This window comes from Protomyctophum parallelum (genome assembly GCF_964188405.1).
Source record: "Protomyctophum parallelum genome assembly, chromosome: 6".
Classification (NCBI taxonomy): Eukaryota; Metazoa; Chordata; class Actinopteri; order Myctophiformes; family Myctophidae; genus Protomyctophum; species Protomyctophum parallelum.
In genome coordinates, this window is record NC_139701.1 from 47,923,819 (window position 1) to 47,944,567 (window position 20,749).

A 20,749-nucleotide genomic window follows, 5' to 3' on the forward strand; every position below is an offset into this window, starting at 1 on the left:
TCTCTCTCTCTGTGAGGTTCAGTGTGGGGCAGACTCTCTCTCTCTCTCTCTCTCTCTCTCTCTGTGAGGTTCAGTGTGGGGCAGACTCTCTCTCTCTCTCTGTGAGGTTCAGTGTGGGGCAGACTCTCTCTCTCTCTCTCTGTGAGGTTCAGTGTGGGGCAGACTCTCTCTCTCTCTCTGTGAGGTTCAGTGTGGGGCAGACTCTCTCTCTCTCTTGCCCCTATAGGCCTAGGCTATGGAATGAGCTCCCACTCCACCTTAAGAACTGTGGACTGTTGAAAACTCACCTTTTTAAACAGGCCTTTCCATAGCCGGCCTGGTTAAATGTTGATTGCTTCATGTTTTACTCTACTTTTTCTATTTTGTCTTACTTTATTAGTGATTTAGTTCTTAACTTGTTTTATTGACTATTGACTTGTTTTAATTTTATTGTTGTTAAAGCACTTTGTGACTGTAATTGTCTGTGAAAGGTGCTCTATAAATAATCTCTCTCTCTCTCTCTCTCTCTCTACATTGACACGAAACCCCCTGAAGCTAAAACAACAGACAGACAGACAGACAGACAGACAGACAGACAGACAGACAGACAGACAGACAGGCAGACAGACAGACAGACAGACAGACAGACCTTCAGCTGTTGCTGTAGCTCACTGTTCAGTCTGGTCAGCACGGCGTTGGTCTCCTTGTTCTTACGGATGGCCAGTTGGATCTCCCTCTTCTGTCTGGACAGCAGCCTGCCAAGAAAGAAAGTATAATAAAAAATAGATCCTAATATGATGTCACACACGTTACCACAGTGAAATGTGTTCTCCACATTTCAGCCATCTCTCTCTTGGAGCGGTGAGCCACATGCAGCGTGCGCCGCGCTCGGGAATCATTAGAACACATTTAGTGCCGGAAGTGCATCAAAATAGAAGCTCCGGCCATGAACCGGAAACACTTTCCTAAAAAAAGTTGACTTTACAAAGAGACCTCACATCCCCGATCATCTTAATTAAAAAAAATTACGCTCCAAAAAGCGTTCATATTTTGCGGGAGAGAGACGGATGAGGAGCAGAAATGAAGCGCCAGCATATTATCGATCCGTTCATCACCACGGAGAGCGCCCTGGATTAGGAGAGACGAGTCATTCTTTCCGCCGCGCTAACATGGGAGTCAACGACAAGCTAATAATTGCACAGCGCTTTAGCGTACGGAAAGCGAAAAGCAAAATGCCCCAAAAAAAGAAAATAGGAAAAATTCTGAATATTCTTATCTCGCCCCGTGTCACTAGGACGTCGCTAGGACGTCCTCACACGTCGATGGCACAAATTTTTCGGAATCCTTATGACGGCCTCATACGTCGTATGAACTGAAACGGTTAGTTGATTTGGTGGTGCCCAGTCTGCCCACGGTCGTTGGCACTACCCTCCCAGTTGTCTATAATGTATGCTCTTATGCCCGTGAACTTTATGTGACGCTTAAAGGCGCAGTGAAACGGAAATGGTGAACAACATGAAAATGGTGTTTCAACATGAAACACCGGTCTGAAGTTTCTGAACCAATCAGAGCGTCGCATCCCTTCAGGCGATGGGACGGTAGCTAGGGACGGTAGCTATGCTAGGCGCAACAGCGTGGTGTTTGTTTATAAATCATATGGTCGGCCAGCACAACCAGTTTACTGTTATGTGGCTTATTTCTTCCATATAATGTTTTCAGATACATATTCTAGCGTGATGATTGAGTTGAAAGCGAGTAATACACTGTCTGGATGTTATCTGGAAAGCTGTGATGGACGGACGCGCAAATATGGGAAATTAAATGGGTGAGCTTCATTGTTATTGGCTTTTATCGATGTGTATCTCTACACGTCATCACGCAGCACGTTTTCGTTTTAATAAATAAATAATGCAATCGTTTTTATGGACCTTTGATATAAAAACACACATAAATGAGAATTTTCAATTTTTTTTGGCATCCATTGTTAGGTATGCCCATATAATGACCACGGATATGGTCTAAAAGTGTGAAAAACGTCTTTTTCATTTCACTGCACCTTTAAATATTTCTTTGATGAGGTGCCAGTGGCGAGCTGTCCGGATACACTGACTGTACTATATATGGTCGATGTCGAGGGAGGGGGAACCTTGTACGTCCCAAGACTGTTATTCAGGAATTTGAACCGAAATGTTCAGAAATAGTGAAAAAAGGAAACAAGACTATTTTCACTGCCTTTGCTTGACAGTCTTGTACGACTCAAAGCAGGGCATTCGAGGGCATGACGGAAAATACAATTCATGAAGTTGAAATATGGAGATGCAGTATTGCGAGGACTTTGCCAGACAAACAGCGATGAATACTTCCTTGGGGGAAGTGGGCGGGAACCCCTTTTGGTGTTATAGCATCATGTTATGCTTTAGCTATTGAAAAATAGCAGATCTACAAGCTCATAGCGCACCACCGAGTGGCGCGATACGAGCTTGTAGGTCTGCTATTTTTAGAAAAATCGACTGACATAGAAACATAGCTTTTTCAGAAGACTGTCAGGATGTAGAAGACATTTTTTGAATCTGATCTCAGGTCAGAATGGGTTAAGACAAACACTAATATAGACACTATATACCGTACAAATCCATATTTTATAAAAACGAAATAATCTCACAGTGTTTCCCGTTCTCTCCATCACTCTGTGTCAACAGTATACAGTACAGTCCAGGTACAGTTACAGTAGAAATGGGGCCAAACAGTTCAGGTACAGTTACAGTAGAAATGGGGCCAAACAGTTCAGGTACAGTTACAGTAGAAATGGGGCCAAACAGTTCAGGTACAGTTACAGTAGAAATGGGGCCAAACAGTTCAGGTACAGTTACAGTAGAAATGGGGCCAAACGCAGAGGTCAAAAGGTGTTGAACGTTTCAGCCTGTAAACAAAGCAGGGATCAAAGAGGAGCCCATAGTCCAGAGGACCTGCTCACGCTCTGATGCCCCCCCCTCCCCTCCCCCCTATGGGACGGGTTCACAGCACAGGGCCAATGGTGGAGGCCCCCCCTCCCCCCCCTCCCCTCCAGTGTTGTTTTTGGCAGCACATTTCTATTTTAGTTTTAGTCATAGTCTCTTGAATAGTTTTCACTTAGTTTTAGTCACATTTTAGTCACCTGGAATGTATTAGTGTTTAGTCTAGCTTTAGTCGACTAAATGTCATGCGATTTTAGTCGACTAAATCTAAAGGTGATTTAGTCGACTGAAATGTGTTTTGGCGGGCCTTGATGCCATCTTAATGGCAGATTTTATACTTGCTGCAAATAGCCTATTAGGCTATTTTCAGTATGCAACCAAGTGTAAAATGACTTATACTGGATCTCTTGTCCACTAGTCCCTTCCTAACATTTTAGTCTAGTTTTTATTTGTCAACGAAATTGTCAGTATATTTAGTCTTAGTTTTAGTCATCGTGGCTTAGTTTTCATTTAGTTTCCATTTGTTTTTGTCAGTGAAAATAGGTAGTCGACGAACATTTTTCGTCTTAGTTTTAGTCGACGAAAACAACACTGCTCCCCTCCCCCTATGGGACGGGTTCACAGCACATGAGGGCCAATGGTGGAGGCCTCCTCCCATAGCTCAGCAGGACTATCATTTAGCTGTCACCACAGTTATCCCATTCTGACCTGAGATCAGATTCATAAGAGGTTTCCACTGGACAACACACTGGTCTGATGAACCCATTCTGACCTGAGATCAGATTAAAAAAAATGTCAGTCGTTCTTCGATTTTTCAAAAAATAGCAGACCTACAAGCTCGTAGCGCGCTATGAGCTTGTAGATCTGCTATTTTTCAATAGCTAAAGCACAACATGATGCTAATACCAAAATGGGTTCCCGTTCAGAAGAAGAGTGTTGCCATGATAGGTCCCACTTTTTGGGATTGTTATTTTTCTTTGTGTGTAAAGCATAGACTGTAAAGAAATATGGACAAAGCATTCGCTCTGAAATATATATTCAATGATTTGCGCCACATTTTTCCAAAAATAGCAGATCTACAAGCTCGTAGCGGACCACTCGGTGGTGCGCTATGAGCTTGGAGAGTGTATACTCTAATGGAACCAAATGGACCCAGGATCCATTTGCACACTCTCAGCGTCTCGGCGTCAGAATGCGATTTAACTCTGTCCAAAGTCAAAGAATGTGTGTGTGCGTGTGCGTGCGTGCGTGTGTGTGTGCCTGTGCGTGTGCGTGTGCGTGCGTGCGTGCGTGCGTGTGTGTGTGTGTGTGTTAGAATGGGGACTGACTTCTGGGCGGGCTTGGCGGGGAGGTTGAAGGGCGTGTTCAGAGTGGGCGTGGTCTCCAGACTGTCTGCGCGGTACTTCCTGCGAAGAGGCTTCTGAGGGACGTCCTGCAGAGAAACACACTGTACTGTACTGTACTGTACTGTACTGTACTGTACTGTACTGTACTGTACTGTACTGTACTGTACTGTACTGTACTGTACTGTACTGTACTGTACTGTACTGTACTGTACTGTACTGTACAAGCCCTCCTCCCTGGCCTGTGTGTTAGGCTGTGCAACAGTGCCATTTGGTGGTGAACAAACGCTATAACACTATTTCCGTGCTCGGACACAGTCAGGGACACACAAAGCTGTCTATAGGAGGGGTTGTACCACTCAGTCAGGGACACACATAGCTGTCTATAGGAGGGGTTGCACCACTCAGTCAGGGACACACATAGCTGTCTATAGGAGGGGTTGTACCACTCAGTCAGGGACACACATAGCTGTCTATAGGAGGGGTTGCACCACTCAGTCAGGGACACACATAGCTGTCTATGGGAGTGGTTGCACCACTCAGTCAGGGACACACATAGCTGTCTATGGGAGTGGTTGCACCACTCAAAAAACAAAACAGCACACGGCCTTGACCTATACACAGGCCATGCACACGCTGTGTCAAAGTTATACTGTGTAACTTTATTATTATAAAAATAAAAATGTCTGTCTATGGTCCGTTAGAATCGTTCTGCCATTCCCAGAATTCAGTTAACAGTTTCCGCTCCAAAACAAATTAAGCGTGGAAATAATTTGGAAAGCAACGAGATTGTCAGAAATGGTGCCCGTGTTGGGAGCAGACACTAACCCATTCTGACCTGAGATCAGATTCATACGAGGTTTCCACTGGGGCACACACTGGTCTGATTAACCCCATTCTGACCTGAGATCAGATTCTAAAAATGTCAGTCGTTCTTTGATTTTTCAAAAATAGCAGACCTACAAGCTCATAGCGCGCCACTCGGTGGCGCGCTATGAGCTTGTAGGTCTGCTATTTTTCAATAGCTAAAGCATGACATGATGCTAACGCCAGAATGGGTTAAACATGGTGTTTAGAGAATTAGTAAAAAAAGAAAACATACGCACACATTGGATGTGTGTGGAATGGTTATTGTGCAAAGAAAAAACATGGAGGTGAAAGATAATATCAACAGTACTTTTCGAAAAGAAAAAGTTGCACAGTATGAATTTAGGTTTACTCTGAGTGTACAAAAGCAACCAAATGGACCCGTGAGGCATTTGGACACTCTCAGACCCCCCTTTTCCACCGGTTGGTTCCCAGTGGGAACAGTTTCAGTTCTTTTCCACCGGTTGGTTCCCAATGGGAACCGGTTCAGTTATTTTCCACCGGTTGGTTCCCAATGGGAACCGGTTCAGTTCTTTTCCACCGGTTGGTTCCCAGTGGGAACCGGTTCAGTTCTTTTCCACCGGTTGGTTCCCAGTGGGAACCGGTTCAGTTCTTTTCCACCGGTTGGTTCCCAGTGGGAACCGGTTCAGTTATTTTTGGTTCTTAGTCCATGAGCCAGAGCTCCAAAACCGGTGTGAAAAACTAGACCTATATTAAATTATTCATAGGAACAATACAAAGTAAATGGCACATGGACTATAAGAACCAAGAAGAACTGAACCGGTTCCCATTGGGAACCAACCGGTGGAAAAGAACTGAACCGGTTCCCACTGGGAACCAACCGGTGGAAAAGGGGCCTCAGAGTTTCAGGTCCATTCGGCTCCCATTGGACACGGTGTCGAGGTCTCGGCGCTCTGACCTGTAGTGGAGGAGGAGGGGCGGTCCCAGTGGTCAGGTCCTCTGTGCTTGGCCCCGCCCCCCTGCGCAGCGGACTCTTCTCCTGAGGCTTAGCGGCTCTCTCGTCCTGAAAACAGACATCACAACACGGACGTGCTGAAAACACACATCACAAAAAAGGGTAAAAGGGGCAGTTGTTTTACAGACGGGTAAAAGGGCAGTTGTTTTACAGACGGGTAAAAGGGCAGTTGTTTTACAGACGGGGTAAAAGGGCAGTTGTTTTACAGACGGGTAAAAGGGCAGTTGTTGTACAGACGGGTAAAAGGGCAGTTGTTTTACAGACGGGTAAAAGGACAGTTGTTTTACATACGGGTAAAAGGGCAGTTGTTTTACAGACGGGTAAAAGGGAAGTTGTTTTACAGACGGGTAAAAGGGCAGTTGTTTTACAGACTGGTGAAAGGGCAGTTGTTTTACAGACGGGTAAAAGGGCAGTTGTTTTACAGACGGGTGAAAGGGCAGATGTTTTACAGACGGGTAAAAAGGGCAGTTGTTTTACAGACGGGTAAAAGGGCAGTTGTTTTACAGACGGGTAAAAAGGGCAGTTGTTTTACAGACGGGTGAAAGGGCAGTTGTTTTACAGACGGGTAAAAGGGCAGTTGTTTTACAGACGGGTGAAAGGGCAGATGTTTTACAGACGGGGTAAAAGGGCAGTTGTTTTACAGACGGGTAAAAAGGGCAGTTGTTTTACAGACGGGTAAAAGGGCAGTTGTTTTACAGACGGGTAAAAGGGCAGTTGTTTTACAGACGGGTAAAAGGGCAGTTGTTTTACAGACGGGTAAAAGGGCAGTTGTTTTACAGACGGGTGAAAAAAGGGCAGTTGTTTTACAGACGGGGTAAAAGGGCAGTTGTTTTACAGACGGGTAAAAGGGCAGTTGTTTTACAGACGGGGTAAAAGGGCAGTTGTTTTACAGACGGGTAAAAGGGCAGCTAGGGGCTGAAGCCCCCCTTTGAGGTCTATGTGTGCACGTGCCTGCCTGTGCAGCTGGTGTTTTGGGAGATTCCCAATCAGATCGTGACACTATACAGCCTTCATCAATGAAGCCCTGAAGCTATGGAACACGACACCTGAAGATACCAGGAAGCCAGCTCCCTATAGAACAATGAACGGTCCAGGAAATGAAATGCAATGCATTCTGACCATAGGATTTTCTTTAAGTATTTATTTAAAGACGGTTACGCCGCGGACAAAGCCAACTCGGATCGTGACAAATCATGACAATGAACACAATGTTTTGGGGGCCGATCAAATAATTTATAAGAAGAAAAACAAAACAAATAGTGTTGTCTCCTGCCTTTATTTTCTTCTTTCTAATGATTTGATCGCCCCCCCAAAACATTGTGTTCATTGTCATGATTTGTCACGATCCGAGTTGGCTTTGTCCGCGGCGTAACCGTCTTTAAATAAATACTTAAAGAAAATCCTATGGTCAGAATGCATTGCATTTCATTTCCTGGGCCGTTCGTTGTTCTAAAAGGGGGAGGGACTGCGCCGCTCTATAGTATAGGCGAGTCAATGAAGCACCAGCGGCCATGACAATGTGAAACGAAACCACAGCATCTTGTAGTCTAAACGAACTTGCATTGGGCTCAATTTCCCAGAAGCCCCTATAGCAGCAGCCCAGAGGTTGACTTGATTTCCGGGTTTCGTCATCATAACGCGACGGCCGCGTCACCATGTCCGGGAACAAAGCAGACATGCGGTTTCATTTTAATTATTAAAATACGGCGAATTAAACACATAAAACATCGTTTTTTAAAAACGTTTGTTTAAACAATTTAAAGCCCTCAAAGTGTTAAAAAAAAGTATCGCTTGTGCAATGTTGCGACCTGCCTGCCTGCCTCTATAAACAGTGCTGCCTGCAAGATTTGACCCAAAATTAATTGCACTAGTATACGTTCGTGGTTTTTTTTAATGATCCAAATAACATGTTAAAAATGGATTATATACATTTTGGATGGTGGTAAATTCAGGGGTTGAACGTTGGGGGTATAATTTAAAACCTATGTATATATAAAAAATATAAGGCAAAGATTTCACATTTTAATTATGCTTAAAATAGTCAATGTGACGTGTGAAACTATAGGGTTATTCATGATTCTGAATCTATAGAGCGTCGCAGTCCCGCCCCCTTTCATGACGACGCCAGGCCCAGCCCCGCCCCCTTTCATGATGACGCCCAGGCCCAGTCCCGCCCCCTTTCATGACGACGCCCAGGCCCAGCCCCGCCCCCTTTCATGACGACGCCAGGCCCAGTCCCGCCCCCTTTCATGACGACGCCAGGCCCAGTCCCGCCCCCTTTCATGACGACGCCAGGCCCAGTCCCGCCCCCTTTCATGACGACGCCAGGCCCAGTCCCGCCCCCTTTCATGACGACGCCCAGGCCCAATGCATTTTTCCCCATAGACATTTCAAAACGTATTTATTTAAAGACCGTATAAGCGTCGGACAAAGCCAACTCTTGTCGCGACAAATCATGACAAAAAACACAATATTTTGGACCAAACAAATAATTACAAAGAAAAGAAAAAAAAGCCTTGTAACGAGCCGTTTTCTTCTTCTTTCTAAATTATTTGTTCAGCCCGAAGAATTGTGTTCGTTGTCATGATTTGTCACGACAAGAGTTGTCTTTGTCCGCGGCGTAAACGTCTTTAAATAAATACTTTCTGAAAAGTCTATGAGGGAAAATATACGCGACGCTCTATTGCAAGCATTAGTTTTTCCACGAAAACAAACAAACAAACAACAAGAAAAGAAAACGTCTATATGACAACAACAAGCTGACACGGCTAATTCCATGGTTTTTGATTGGTCAAGACATTCCTTTTTATTTTTTACGAGGGCCATTCCCATTTGCAGGTTTACTGCCCTGTAACATTCCAATACGTTAGCGCCGTGGCTAACACGCTGGACTAATGGTTAAAACACACACACACACACACACACACACACACACACACACACACACACACACACACACACACACACACACACACACACACACACACACACACACACACACACACACACACACACACACACACACACACACACACACACACACACACACACACACACACATGCCTATGGAACACCATATATTCTGCTGAGTCATGAAGGCGACCAGCAAAGCCACAAACATACATACCCAGTCCAAATCTCAACACGCCAGTGGATGAAATATGAGCGCATGCCTGGAAACATGCGAAGGTATACGGCGCTGCCGTTGCAATAAATCAAAGGAGTACACACTCGCACGCACATAACAGTCAAGGGGTCATGTTGTTTCTGTCCAGCATTATATTATGGACATTATACTGTTAATCGATTTTGGACGGGAACACCCTTTTGGTGTTATATAGCATTATGTTATGCTTTAGCTATATTAAAAAAAAAATAGCAGATCTACAAGCTCCACCGAGTGGCGCGCTACGAGCTTGTAGATCTGCTATTTTTTTTAAATAAACGATTGACATAGAAAAACAGCTTTTTCAGAAAAAAACTGTCATTTTCAAACTTTTTTTTTTTTAGCATCTGATCTCAGGTCAGAACGGGTTAAACATGGAATGGATACCGTTACAACTCAACGGTTCCCCAAACACACCTTAAAAAACCAAAAGGTAACGCCGCGGGGCCTTCTCGGACTCTCCGTCGCTGCCCCCCCCCCCCCCCCCTCGACTCTGGAATAGGTTTTATAGCTATACTTAAAATGGTCCTCCTCCCCCCCCCCCCCTCTGAGAGAAAGACGATGGGAGGGGTTCTGTTATAGCCGATATGACTGAGATCTGTTCCGTCTGTGTGATTTGACTGAATCAACAGGCTGACAGCCAGGCGGCACTGTTTAGAGGCAGGCAGGCGGATCGCAACATTACACAAGCCATACGTTTTTGAGGGCTTTAAATTGTTTAAACAAACGATCGACTTTTGGCTTAATAACGCTAAACCCGCCATTTGTTTTATGTGTTTAATTCGCCGTATTTTAATAATTAAAAAGAAACCGCATGTCTGCTTTGTTCCCGGACATGGTGACGAGGCCGTCGCGTTATGATGACGAAACCCGGAAATCAAGTCATCCTCTGCAGGGCTGCTGCTAGGGGCTTCTGGGAAATTGAGCCCGTGTCCCCTAGGGTAGGTTCCCTCACATGTTCTCCCCGTGTCCCCTAGGGTAGGTACCCTCACATGTTCTCCCCGTGTCCCCTAGGGTAGGTTCCCTCACATGTTCTCCCCGTGTCCCCTAGGGTAGGTTCCCTCACATGTTCTCCCCGTGTCCCCTAGGGTAGGTTCCCTCACATGTTCTCCCCGTGTCCCCTAGGGTAGGTACCCTCACATGTTCTCCCCGTGTCCCCTAGGGTAGGTACCCTCACATGTTCTCTCCGTGTCCCCTAGGGTAGGTACCCTCACATGTTCTCCCCGTGTCCCCTAGGGTAGGTTCCCTCACATGTTCTCCCCGTGTCCCCTAGGGTAGGTTCCCTCACATGTTCTCCCCGTGTCCCCTAGGGTAGGTTCCCTCACATGTTCTCCCCGTGTCCCCTAGGGTAGGTTCCCTCAGATGTTCTCCCCGTGTCCCCTAGGGTAGGTTCCCTCACAAAAACATGCAGTAATCCTGGTCACTAAACTGCCTCCCCCTGGCCAGCCGGGGCGCCTGATGGAGGGGAAAGGAACTGGTTGGAATAACGTGTTCCTTCCACGCGCTACGTCCAACCAGGGAAACTCCCCCCTGTCAGGTGTAAAGGAGCAACTTGGACACTCAGGCATGAAGGAAGCACGAGTTCAAGCCCGTTGCTCTCCCCTTGTCCCCCATATATGGGGACTAGGTTGGTGGAGGGTGTGTAGAGCCCAGGATCACATTAGATGATTGACACAGGGGTGAAAAATGGGTTACAAAATCGTGGGATAAAAAAAAAACAAAAAAAAAACACAAGCTTCCACTTTTACGATTATTATTTTAATATAGTTATATCGCAATTATTTGTGTGACTAAATGGTCAATGTAAATGTTTGGCAGGACATTTCGACTTAGTCTCTTGAATAGCTTCCATTTAGTCGACTATACACTATAGTCCCTTCCTAACATTTTAGTCCAGTTTTTTATTTGTTGACGAAATTGTCAGTATATATTTAGTCTTAGTTTTAGTCGTCATATCTTAGTTTCCATGTAGTTTTCGTCAGTGAAAAAAAAAGGGTAGTCGACGGACATTTTCCGTCTCAAGTTTTAGTCGACTAAAAATCAACAATGGACCGCAGGAGCGCCCAGGAGGGGTGAATGTTGACCAGACGACCGCTTCCTGCTTGGGAAAGTGTGTTTGGATAACCTTTGACCCCTACAGAGAGCCTAGAAAAGACTGTGATCATGTGGTCTGTCCCGGGGGGGGGGGGGGGGGGGGGGGGTGACACAGTGACACGCCTAAATAATGACCCCTCCTCTCCGTCATGCCACGGAGCATGACTCACAACACGCCAACACGATACCCAGCGCTCAACGGCAGGATCGTGTGACACCAGACGACCTGTGACGTGTTTATTCAGCCATTTCCACCTTTCAGCTCATTTGGATTTGGTTTCCAGTCGTGAGCCTTTTGAATCAAATGCCATTCTGACCTGAGATCAGATTCTAAAGATGTTCTTCTACGTCCTGACAGTTTTCTGAAAAAGCTGTGTCTGTGTCGGTCGTTCTTCGATTAATTTTTTTTTAGCAGATCTACAAGCTCGTAGCGATCTTGTAGATCTGCTATTTTTCAATAGCTAAAGCACAACACAATGCTAACACCAAAAGGGGTTCCTGCCCAAAATGGGTTAAGTCACATTTTTGAGGGGCCCCTCCTATATATACAGGTTTAATGTTTGTTTAATGTTTGAGGGGCCCCTCCTATATAAACAGGTTTAATGTTTGTTTAATGTTTGAGGGGCCCCTCCTATATACAGGTTTAATGTTTGTTTAATGTTTGAGGGGCCCCTCCTATATAAACAGGTTTAATGTTTGTTTAATGTTTGAGGGGCCCCTCCTATATAAACAGGTTTAATGTTTGTTTAATGTTTGAGGGGCCCCTCCTATATAAACAGGTTTAATGTTTGTTTAATGTTTGAGGGGCCCCTCCTATATAAACAGGTTTAATGTTTGTTTAATGTTTGAGGGGCCCCTCCTATATAAACAGGTTTAATGTTTGTTTAATGTTTGAGGGGCCCCTCCTATATACAGGTTTAATGTTTGTTTAATGTTTGAGGGGCCCCTCCTATATAAACAGGTTTAATGTTTGTTTAATGTTTGTTTAATGTTTGAGGGGCCCCTCCTATATACAGGTTTAATGTTTGTTTAATGTTTGTTTAATGTTTGTTTAATGTTTGTTTAATGTTTGAGGGGCCCCTCCTATATAAACAGGTTTAATGTTTGTTTAATGTTTGTTTAATGTTTGTTTAATGTTTGTTTAATGTTTGAGGGGCCCCTCCTATATAAACAGGTTTAATGTTTGTTTAATGTTTGAGGGGCCCCTCCTATATACAGGTTTAATGTTTGTTTAATGTTTGAGGGGCCCCTCCTATATACAGGTTTAATGTTTGTTTAATGTTTGAGGGGCCCCTCCTATATAAACAGGTGTAATGTTTGTTTAATGTTTGAGGGGCCCCTCCTATATAAACAGGTTTAATGTTTGTTTAATGTTTGAGGGGCCCCTCCTATATAAACAGGTTTAATGTTTGTTTAATGTTTGAGGGGCCCCTCCTATATAAACAGGTTTAATGTTTGTTTAATGTTTGAGGGGCCCCTCCTATATAAACAGGTTTAATGTTTGTTTAATGTTTGAGGGGCCCCTCCTATATACAGGTTTAATGTTTGTTTAATGTTTGAGGGGCCCCTCCTATATAAACAGGTTTAATGTTTGTTTAATGTTTGAGGGGCCCCTCCTATATAAACAGGTTTAATGTTTGTTTAATGTTTGAGGGGCCCCTCCTATATAAACAGGTTTAATGTTTGTTTAATGTTTGAGGGGCCCCTCCTATATAAACAGGTTTAATGTTTGTTTAATGTTTGAGGGGCCCCTCCTATATACAGGTTTAATGTTTGTTTAATGTTTGAGGGGCCCCTCCTATATAAACAGGTTTAATGTTTGTTTAATGTTTGAGGGGCCCCTCCTATATAAACAGGTTTAATGTTTGTTTAATGTTTGAGGGGCCCCTCCTATATACAGGTGTAATGTTTGTTTTAAAAACACCATTGACCATGAAGGGAAAATATATACGTCATCTTGTCCCTATAACACAATCCTTAAATGCCATTAACAATGAAGATAATTGTGATAATTTGTTTCGTCACCGTTTGTTTTACATCACCCCCATGTTACTGAACAAACACTCTATGAAGCAATAATGAATGAGAACTGACACGAATCAGAGATTGAACTTTTTAACCCATTCTGACCTGAGATCAGATTAAAAAAATGTCTTCTACATCCTGACAGTTTTTCATTCTGACCTGAGATCAGATTCTAAAAAATGTCTTCTACATCCTGACAGTTTTCCATTCTGACCTGAGATCAGATTCTAAAAAAATTCTTCTACATCCTGACAGTTTTTCATTCTGACCTGAGATCAGATTCTAAAAAATGTCTTCTACATCCTGACAGTTTTCATTCTGATCTGAGATCAGATTCTAAAAATGTCTTCTACATCCTGACAGTTTTCCATTCTGACCTGAGATCAGATTCTAAAAAAATGTCTTCTACACATTGACAGTTTTCCATTCTGACCTGAGATCAGATTAAAAAAAATGTCTTCTACATCCTGACAGTTTCCCATTCTGACCTGAGATCAGATTCTAAAAAATGTCTTTATATGTCAGCCGCTCTTCGATTTTTCTAAAAAATAGCAGACCTACAAGCTCGTAGCGCGCCACTCGGTGGTGCGCTATGAGCTTGTAGGTCTGCTATTTTTCGATAGCTAAAGCACGACATGATGCTAACACCAAAATGGGTTCCCGCGCAAAATGGGTTAACACAACAAAATAAAATAAAAGCTACATCGCAAATCATCTCCAACAGATGTCGTTCTACACACAGCGAGTGTCAATTAGCTTTAAGTGTGACGGAAACAGGAAGAGTCTCAAGGCCCCACTTATCATATTATCTGCTGTGATAATTACACTACTTTACAGTCAAATGAGCTCTGCGAAAGCGACAGCATGCAGGCTATACTGTCTGTCTGTCTGCCTGCCTGCCTGCCTGTCTGTCTGTCTGTCTGTCTGCTAGCCGCCACACATCTTGGGACGCTGTGGACCTTTACTTTAGACCAGGCCCATATTATTTATTCGCCACTTGGGCCACGGACCACCACTGGATGGGATTTAGCCTCGAGTCTCAGCCCCAAAAGAACTGAAGAATATTCTGTTGTCCTTGGATGAGATTCTGTCCTCAATTCCATGCTGTATCGCTGTTAGGTAGCATTAGGAGACACAATAATGTGATGATGTCAGCACATGTGGACAGACAGACAGACAGACAGGTGGACAGACACACAGACAGACAGACAGACAAACAGACAGACAGACAGACAGGTGGACAGACAGACAGACAGACAGACAGGTGGACAGACAGGTGGACAGACAGACAGACAGACAGGTGGACAGACAGACAGACAGACAGGTGGACAGACAGACAGGAGGAGGTTTCTCCGCATGGTGTTGCCACAACCTCACGTCAATACTTTCTCTTTTTGAGACGGGATTATTTCACCCTATCACGTTTCAGCAGGATTATTTCACCCTATCACGTTTCAGCAGGATTATTTCACACTATCACGTTTCAGCAGCAGTGGCTAGTGTTACCCAGTCACACCCCCCCCCCCCCCCCCCCCCCCCCAATGAAATCCATTTGGATTTGGGGAGAAGTAGTTTCATAAGGGGCTGGTATGAAGTACTTGATATAAAGAGAACATGTTCAGTTCACTAGTCTACACTCTACTCTACACCTGCCTTCATTTCATCTGATTGTCTGTCTGGCATGAGGCACTTAACAAGCGATCGTTAACTGTGTCTGTTAGAGAGAGGGGCAGAGAAGAGTGGCTTTGCTCAACTTGATTTATACTTATATTATCCACTCTGATGAAGGTACATGTTCGATATATCATGCAGCCTTACTTATTAGCCTATATTTAGCTATTCAAAAAATAGCTTGAGGCAGGCAGAACCTCCCCCCAGACGACGTTGCGAGCCACATGCGGCTCGCGGATCACCAGTTTGACACCCCTGGTTTAGAGTTTCTATCCCCAAACCATCAGTTTGTAAATGGTAAATGGTGCATTTATATAGCGCCTTTATCCAAGGCGCTTTACATAGATTGTGCATCACATGTGCATCACATTCACCCATTCACACACCCATTCACACACCGATGGCGGCGGAAGCCATGCAAGGCACCAACCAGCACATCGGGAGCAATCTGGGGTTCAGTGTCTTGCCCAAGGACACTTCGACATGCATGTGGACAGGAGGAGGAGCCGGGATTCGAACCGCCGACCCACGGATCATTGGACGACCCGCTCTACCTCCTGAGCCACAGTCGCCCTTTTGAGTACTCTGGTCAACAACACTGCTGGCTGGCTGCTGTTATAGACATAGACTGGAACCCACCCATTCTGACCTGAGATCAGATTCTAAAAAATGTCTTCTATGTCAGTCGCTCTTCGATTTTTCAAAAATAGCAGACCTACAAGCTCGTAGCGCGCCGCTCGTAGCGCGCCACTCTGTGGCGCGCTACGAGCTTGTAGATCTGCTATTTTTCAATAGCTAAAGCATAACATGATGCCAACACCAAAATGGGTTCCCGTTCAAAATGGATCTTTAAAATCGAGTTAAAAGAACACCTTATGAAAACCATCTTGTGTAGTAACCCTGGGAAAAATAATAATTCAAATAATAATTCAATAATTTGTTGAAAGTGATTTTTGCTGTTATTTTTATTTCTTATTTTATTTTTTACTATGTTTTATTTTGAGTTAGTGTTTGTAAACAAACAAAGTATGTAAGTATTGCCTTTGTTAAATGTTAAAGGTTTTATGACATTCATTTTCATTTATTTTTCTATTTTCTTTTAGGTTTTATGACCTCAATTACACCCAAAAAACCTGAACTTTGAACATTCAGTTGCTTTTCTGTGGTCTGAAGTTTTCTTTGGGTTTTTTTTGGGCCTTTTAAGCTACAATGAAAACAGGCAACACAGTGAAAACAGTGACATCTGCTGGCAAATCCCATTGACATATATGGGATTTGCAGTAAGTGATGTCACTTACTGCCGGCAAATCAGAGCACCTGTTTGAGCCAGAAAACCCCAGATCACAGAAAATCTACTGAATGTTAAAAGTTCATGTTTTTTGGGTGCAATTGAGATTAGAAAACCTAAAAAAAAACAAGAACAATTCCAAAAAAAAATTAATGTCACAATCCCTTTAAATGTTTGTCTGTGTCGGACCCAGGGAAGACTAGCTTTTGTCAAGGCAAAAGCTACTGTACATGACATCATGGTACAGTATATGCCTGGCATATACACAGCAACATAACATGATACTTTATACTTATCCCTGACATACTGTACTGTACTGTACTGTATAGTGTACATGTTTGTCTGAGCACATCATTTTGCTGCAGGCTGAGTAACAACATCACACAGTCAGTCAGTCAGTCTACTGGGAGACAGACGACTTATGAAAGGTGATCATTGATTAACCCATTCTGACCTGAGATCAGATTCATACGAGGTTTCCGCCGGACACACACTGGTCTGATGAACCCATTCTGACCTGAGATCAGATTCTAAAAAATGTCAGTCGTTCTTCGATTAAAAAAAAAATAGCAGACCTACAAGCTCGTATCGCGCCACTCGGTGGCGCGATATGAGCTTGTAGATCTGCTATTTTTAAATAGCTAAAGCATGACGTGATGCCGACACCAAAATGGGTGCCCGGTCAGAATGGGTTAACCCATTTTGACCTGGGAACGATTCTACAAATTCCTTCTAAATCCTGACAGTTTTCTGAAAAAAAAACCCTATGTCTCCATGTCAGTCGTTCTCAAACATTTGCATGTCATGGACCCCCAAAGATATAATGTAATTGGCCACCGACCCCCCCCCCCCATCTGAAAATATGTTGTTCCAAGGACCCCCCACCCCACCCCCCCCCCACCCAGAAGCAAAGATTTGAGTAAAAACAAAAAAACGTTCTCGCTGAAAGAACATATATTCAAAGATCTGCGCCACATTTTCACGATTTCTCAAAAAATAGCAGATCTACAAGCTTGTAGCGCGGCACGAGCTTGTAGATCTGCTATTTTTCAATAGCTAAAGTACAGAATAATGCTTTTAAAACAACCAAAAGGGGTTTCCCGACCAAAATGGATTAATGCAGCATTCCCAGGCTTCCTACCTTACAGCAGGCGACCAATCGGGCGCTGGCAATAGCGTTTACTGTAAGCTGCTACTGTAAATCACATCCGAGTGTTCGCTCCAAATGGACGGATATATAATTTCATAATTATCAGGCAGAAACCTTTGTATCTTTTCATATATGTGACCGGGGGACAGTGGTTTAATATACAAGGGGGCCATGGTCATTCTTCAGTTCTTTACATATTATGAAACTGCACTATGACCATTTGAAACTCGTTTGAAACTGGAAACCCCAAAGTACAGAATTTGCCCTTCTAAGATTTCAGCAGTGATCTGTGACTTTAGGGGGCGCTGTTTCTTCACCTTTATGTTTTTTTCCCCCATCAATGAACGTCTTCGTACAACAAGAGCGTATAGCCAGGATATATCGGCCCATCTACGAACTATGAGCACATATTCACGTAGTATACTGATTGGAGGTGAAGTGAATGTGTGTGCCAGGCTGTATACGTAACTAAAAGGTTTAAAATAATTGTAGTGGATTCAAAGTACAATAAGTTGCCTCTGAGACGTAGTTGAGTAGAAGTAGATAGATAGATAGATAGATAGATAGATAGATGTGAGTGGTGCAACTCCACATACGAAACGGTAGAGAAATGACAGTTACCGTGTGGGGGGGTCCCTCTACTGTACCCTCTACTGTACTGTACTGTCACTGTAATGTACTGGCACCCCCGGCCGAGAGCATCATATATACAGTTAATACGTGCGTGTGTGTTTGTGTGTGCGTTAGGTTGCGCACAGATGGTGAAAGACAACCATGCTGTTTTCGTGCTCATACCCAGCCACCCGGCCCCACACACACACACACACACACACACACACACACACACACACACAGCGCTCCGTAAGGGCAGTGGCGTGCACAGACATTTAGAGGGGCAGGTGCTCAAGTGGAAAAAAAGGGCACCTTGTGCAGCTCATTTTGGGGCGGGAACCCATTTTGGTGCTTTAGCTATTGAAAAATAGCAGATCTACAAGCTCATTTTAATCGAAGAACCACTGACATAGAAACATAGCTTTAGATTGTGGGGGGCCTAAATAATATAGTAGAAGCGTTTTTATCAAGAATTGATCAATGTCACCTCATGGTCCACACACTACAAATAACCTTTACTTAAAGCGGTGTGATGGTACATATACAGTTAATATACAGGTGTGATGGTACATATACAGTTAATATACGGTAATATACAGGTGTGATGGTACATATACAGTTAATATACGGTAATATACAGGTGTGATGGTACATATGCAGTTAATATACGGTAATATACAGGTGTGATGGTACATATGCAGTTAATATACGGTAATATACAGGTGTGATGGTACATATGCAGTTAATATACGGTAATATACAGGTGTGATGGTACATATACAGTTAATATACGGTAATATACAGGTGTGATGGTACATATACAGTTAATATACGGTAATATACAGGTGTGATGGTACATATACAGTTAATATACGGTAATATACAGGTGTGATGGTACATATACAGTTAATATACGGTAATATACAGGTGTGATGGTACATATACAGTTAATATACGGTAATATACAGGTGTGATGGTACATATACAGTTAATATACGGTAATATGCAGGTGTGATGGTACATATACAGTTAATATACGGTAATATGCAGGTGTGATGGTACATATACAGTTAATATACGGTAATATACAGGTGTGATGGTACATATACAGTTAATATACGGTAATATACAGGTGTGATGGTACATATACAGTTAATATACGGTAATATGCAGGTGTGATGGTACATATACAGTTAATATACGGTAATATGCAGGTGTGATGGTACATAATTATACAGTTAATATACGGTAATATGCAGGTGTGATGGTACATATACAGTTAATATACGGTAATATACAGGTGTGACGGTACATATACAGTTAATATACGGTAATATACAGGTGTGATGGTACATATACAGTTAATATACGGTAATATACAGGTGTGATGGTACATATGCAGTTAATATACGGTAATATGCAGGTGTGATGGTACATATACAGTTAATATACGGTAATATACAGGTGTGATGGTACATATACAGTTAATATACGGTAATATACAGGTGTGATGGTACATATGCAGTTAATATACGGTAATATACAGGTGTGATGGTACATATGCAGTTAATATACGGTAATATACAGGTGTGATGGTACATATGCAGTTAATATACGGTAATATACAGGTGTGATGGTACATATACAGTTAATATACGGTAATATACAGGTGTGATGGTACATATACAGTTAATATACGGTAATATACAGGTGTGATGGTACATATACAGTTAATATACGGTAATATACAGGTGTGATGGTACATATACAGTTAATATACGGTAATATGCAGGTGTGATGGTACATATACAGTTAATATACGGTAATATACAGGTGTGATGGTACATATACAGTTAATATACGGTAATATGCAGGTGTGATGGTACATATACAGTTAATATACGGTAATATACAGGTGTGATGGTACATATACAGTTAATATACGGTAATATGCAGGTGTGATGGTACATATACAGTTAATATACGGTAATATACAGGTGTGATGGTACATATACAGTTAATATACGGTAATATACAGGTGTGATGGTACATATACAGTTAATATACGGTAATATACAGGTGTGATGGTACATATACAGTTAATATACGGTAATATACAGGTGTGATGGTACATATACAGTTAATATACGGTAATATACAGGTGTGATGGTACATATGCAGTTAATATACGGTAATATGCAGGTGTGATGGTACATATACAGTTAATATACGGTAATATGCAGGTGTGACGGTACATATACAGTTAATATACGGTAATATACAGGTGTGATGGTAAATATACAGTTAATATACGGTAATATACAGGTGTGATGGTACATATACAGTTAATATACGGTAATATACAGGTGTGATGGTACATATACAGTTAATATACGGTAATATACAGGTGTGATGGTACATATACAGTTAATATACGGTAATATGCAGGTGTGATGGTACATATACAGTTAATATACGGTAATATGCAGGTGTGATGGTACAATTCGTTGAGTTTACCGGAGTTTGTTGTAAAGTTTAACGGGAGTTTTCCTGTAATATACACATCCGTATTCCATGCTTTTTGCGCAGTGGGCGCAAAGCCACAGCATTTTTTAATTTTTTTA

At 42.9% G+C, this 20,749-nt stretch overlaps 1 protein-coding gene across 1 annotated transcript in view; it reads right to left on the reverse strand.

Moving 5' to 3' along the window:
- LOC310860049 (ralBP1-associated Eps domain-containing protein 2-like) overlaps nucleotides 1–20,749 on the reverse strand; it is a gene marked incomplete at both ends in the record, with an annotated part of 95,780 nt that overhangs the window by 6,191 nt on the left and 68,840 nt on the right. The window contains 3 exon segments of the mRNA XM_083766810.1: nucleotides 629–734; nucleotides 4,262–4,353; nucleotides 6,063–6,167. Coding sequence (XP_083622936.1) covers nucleotides 629–734; nucleotides 4,262–4,353; nucleotides 6,063–6,167 — 303 coding nt within the window.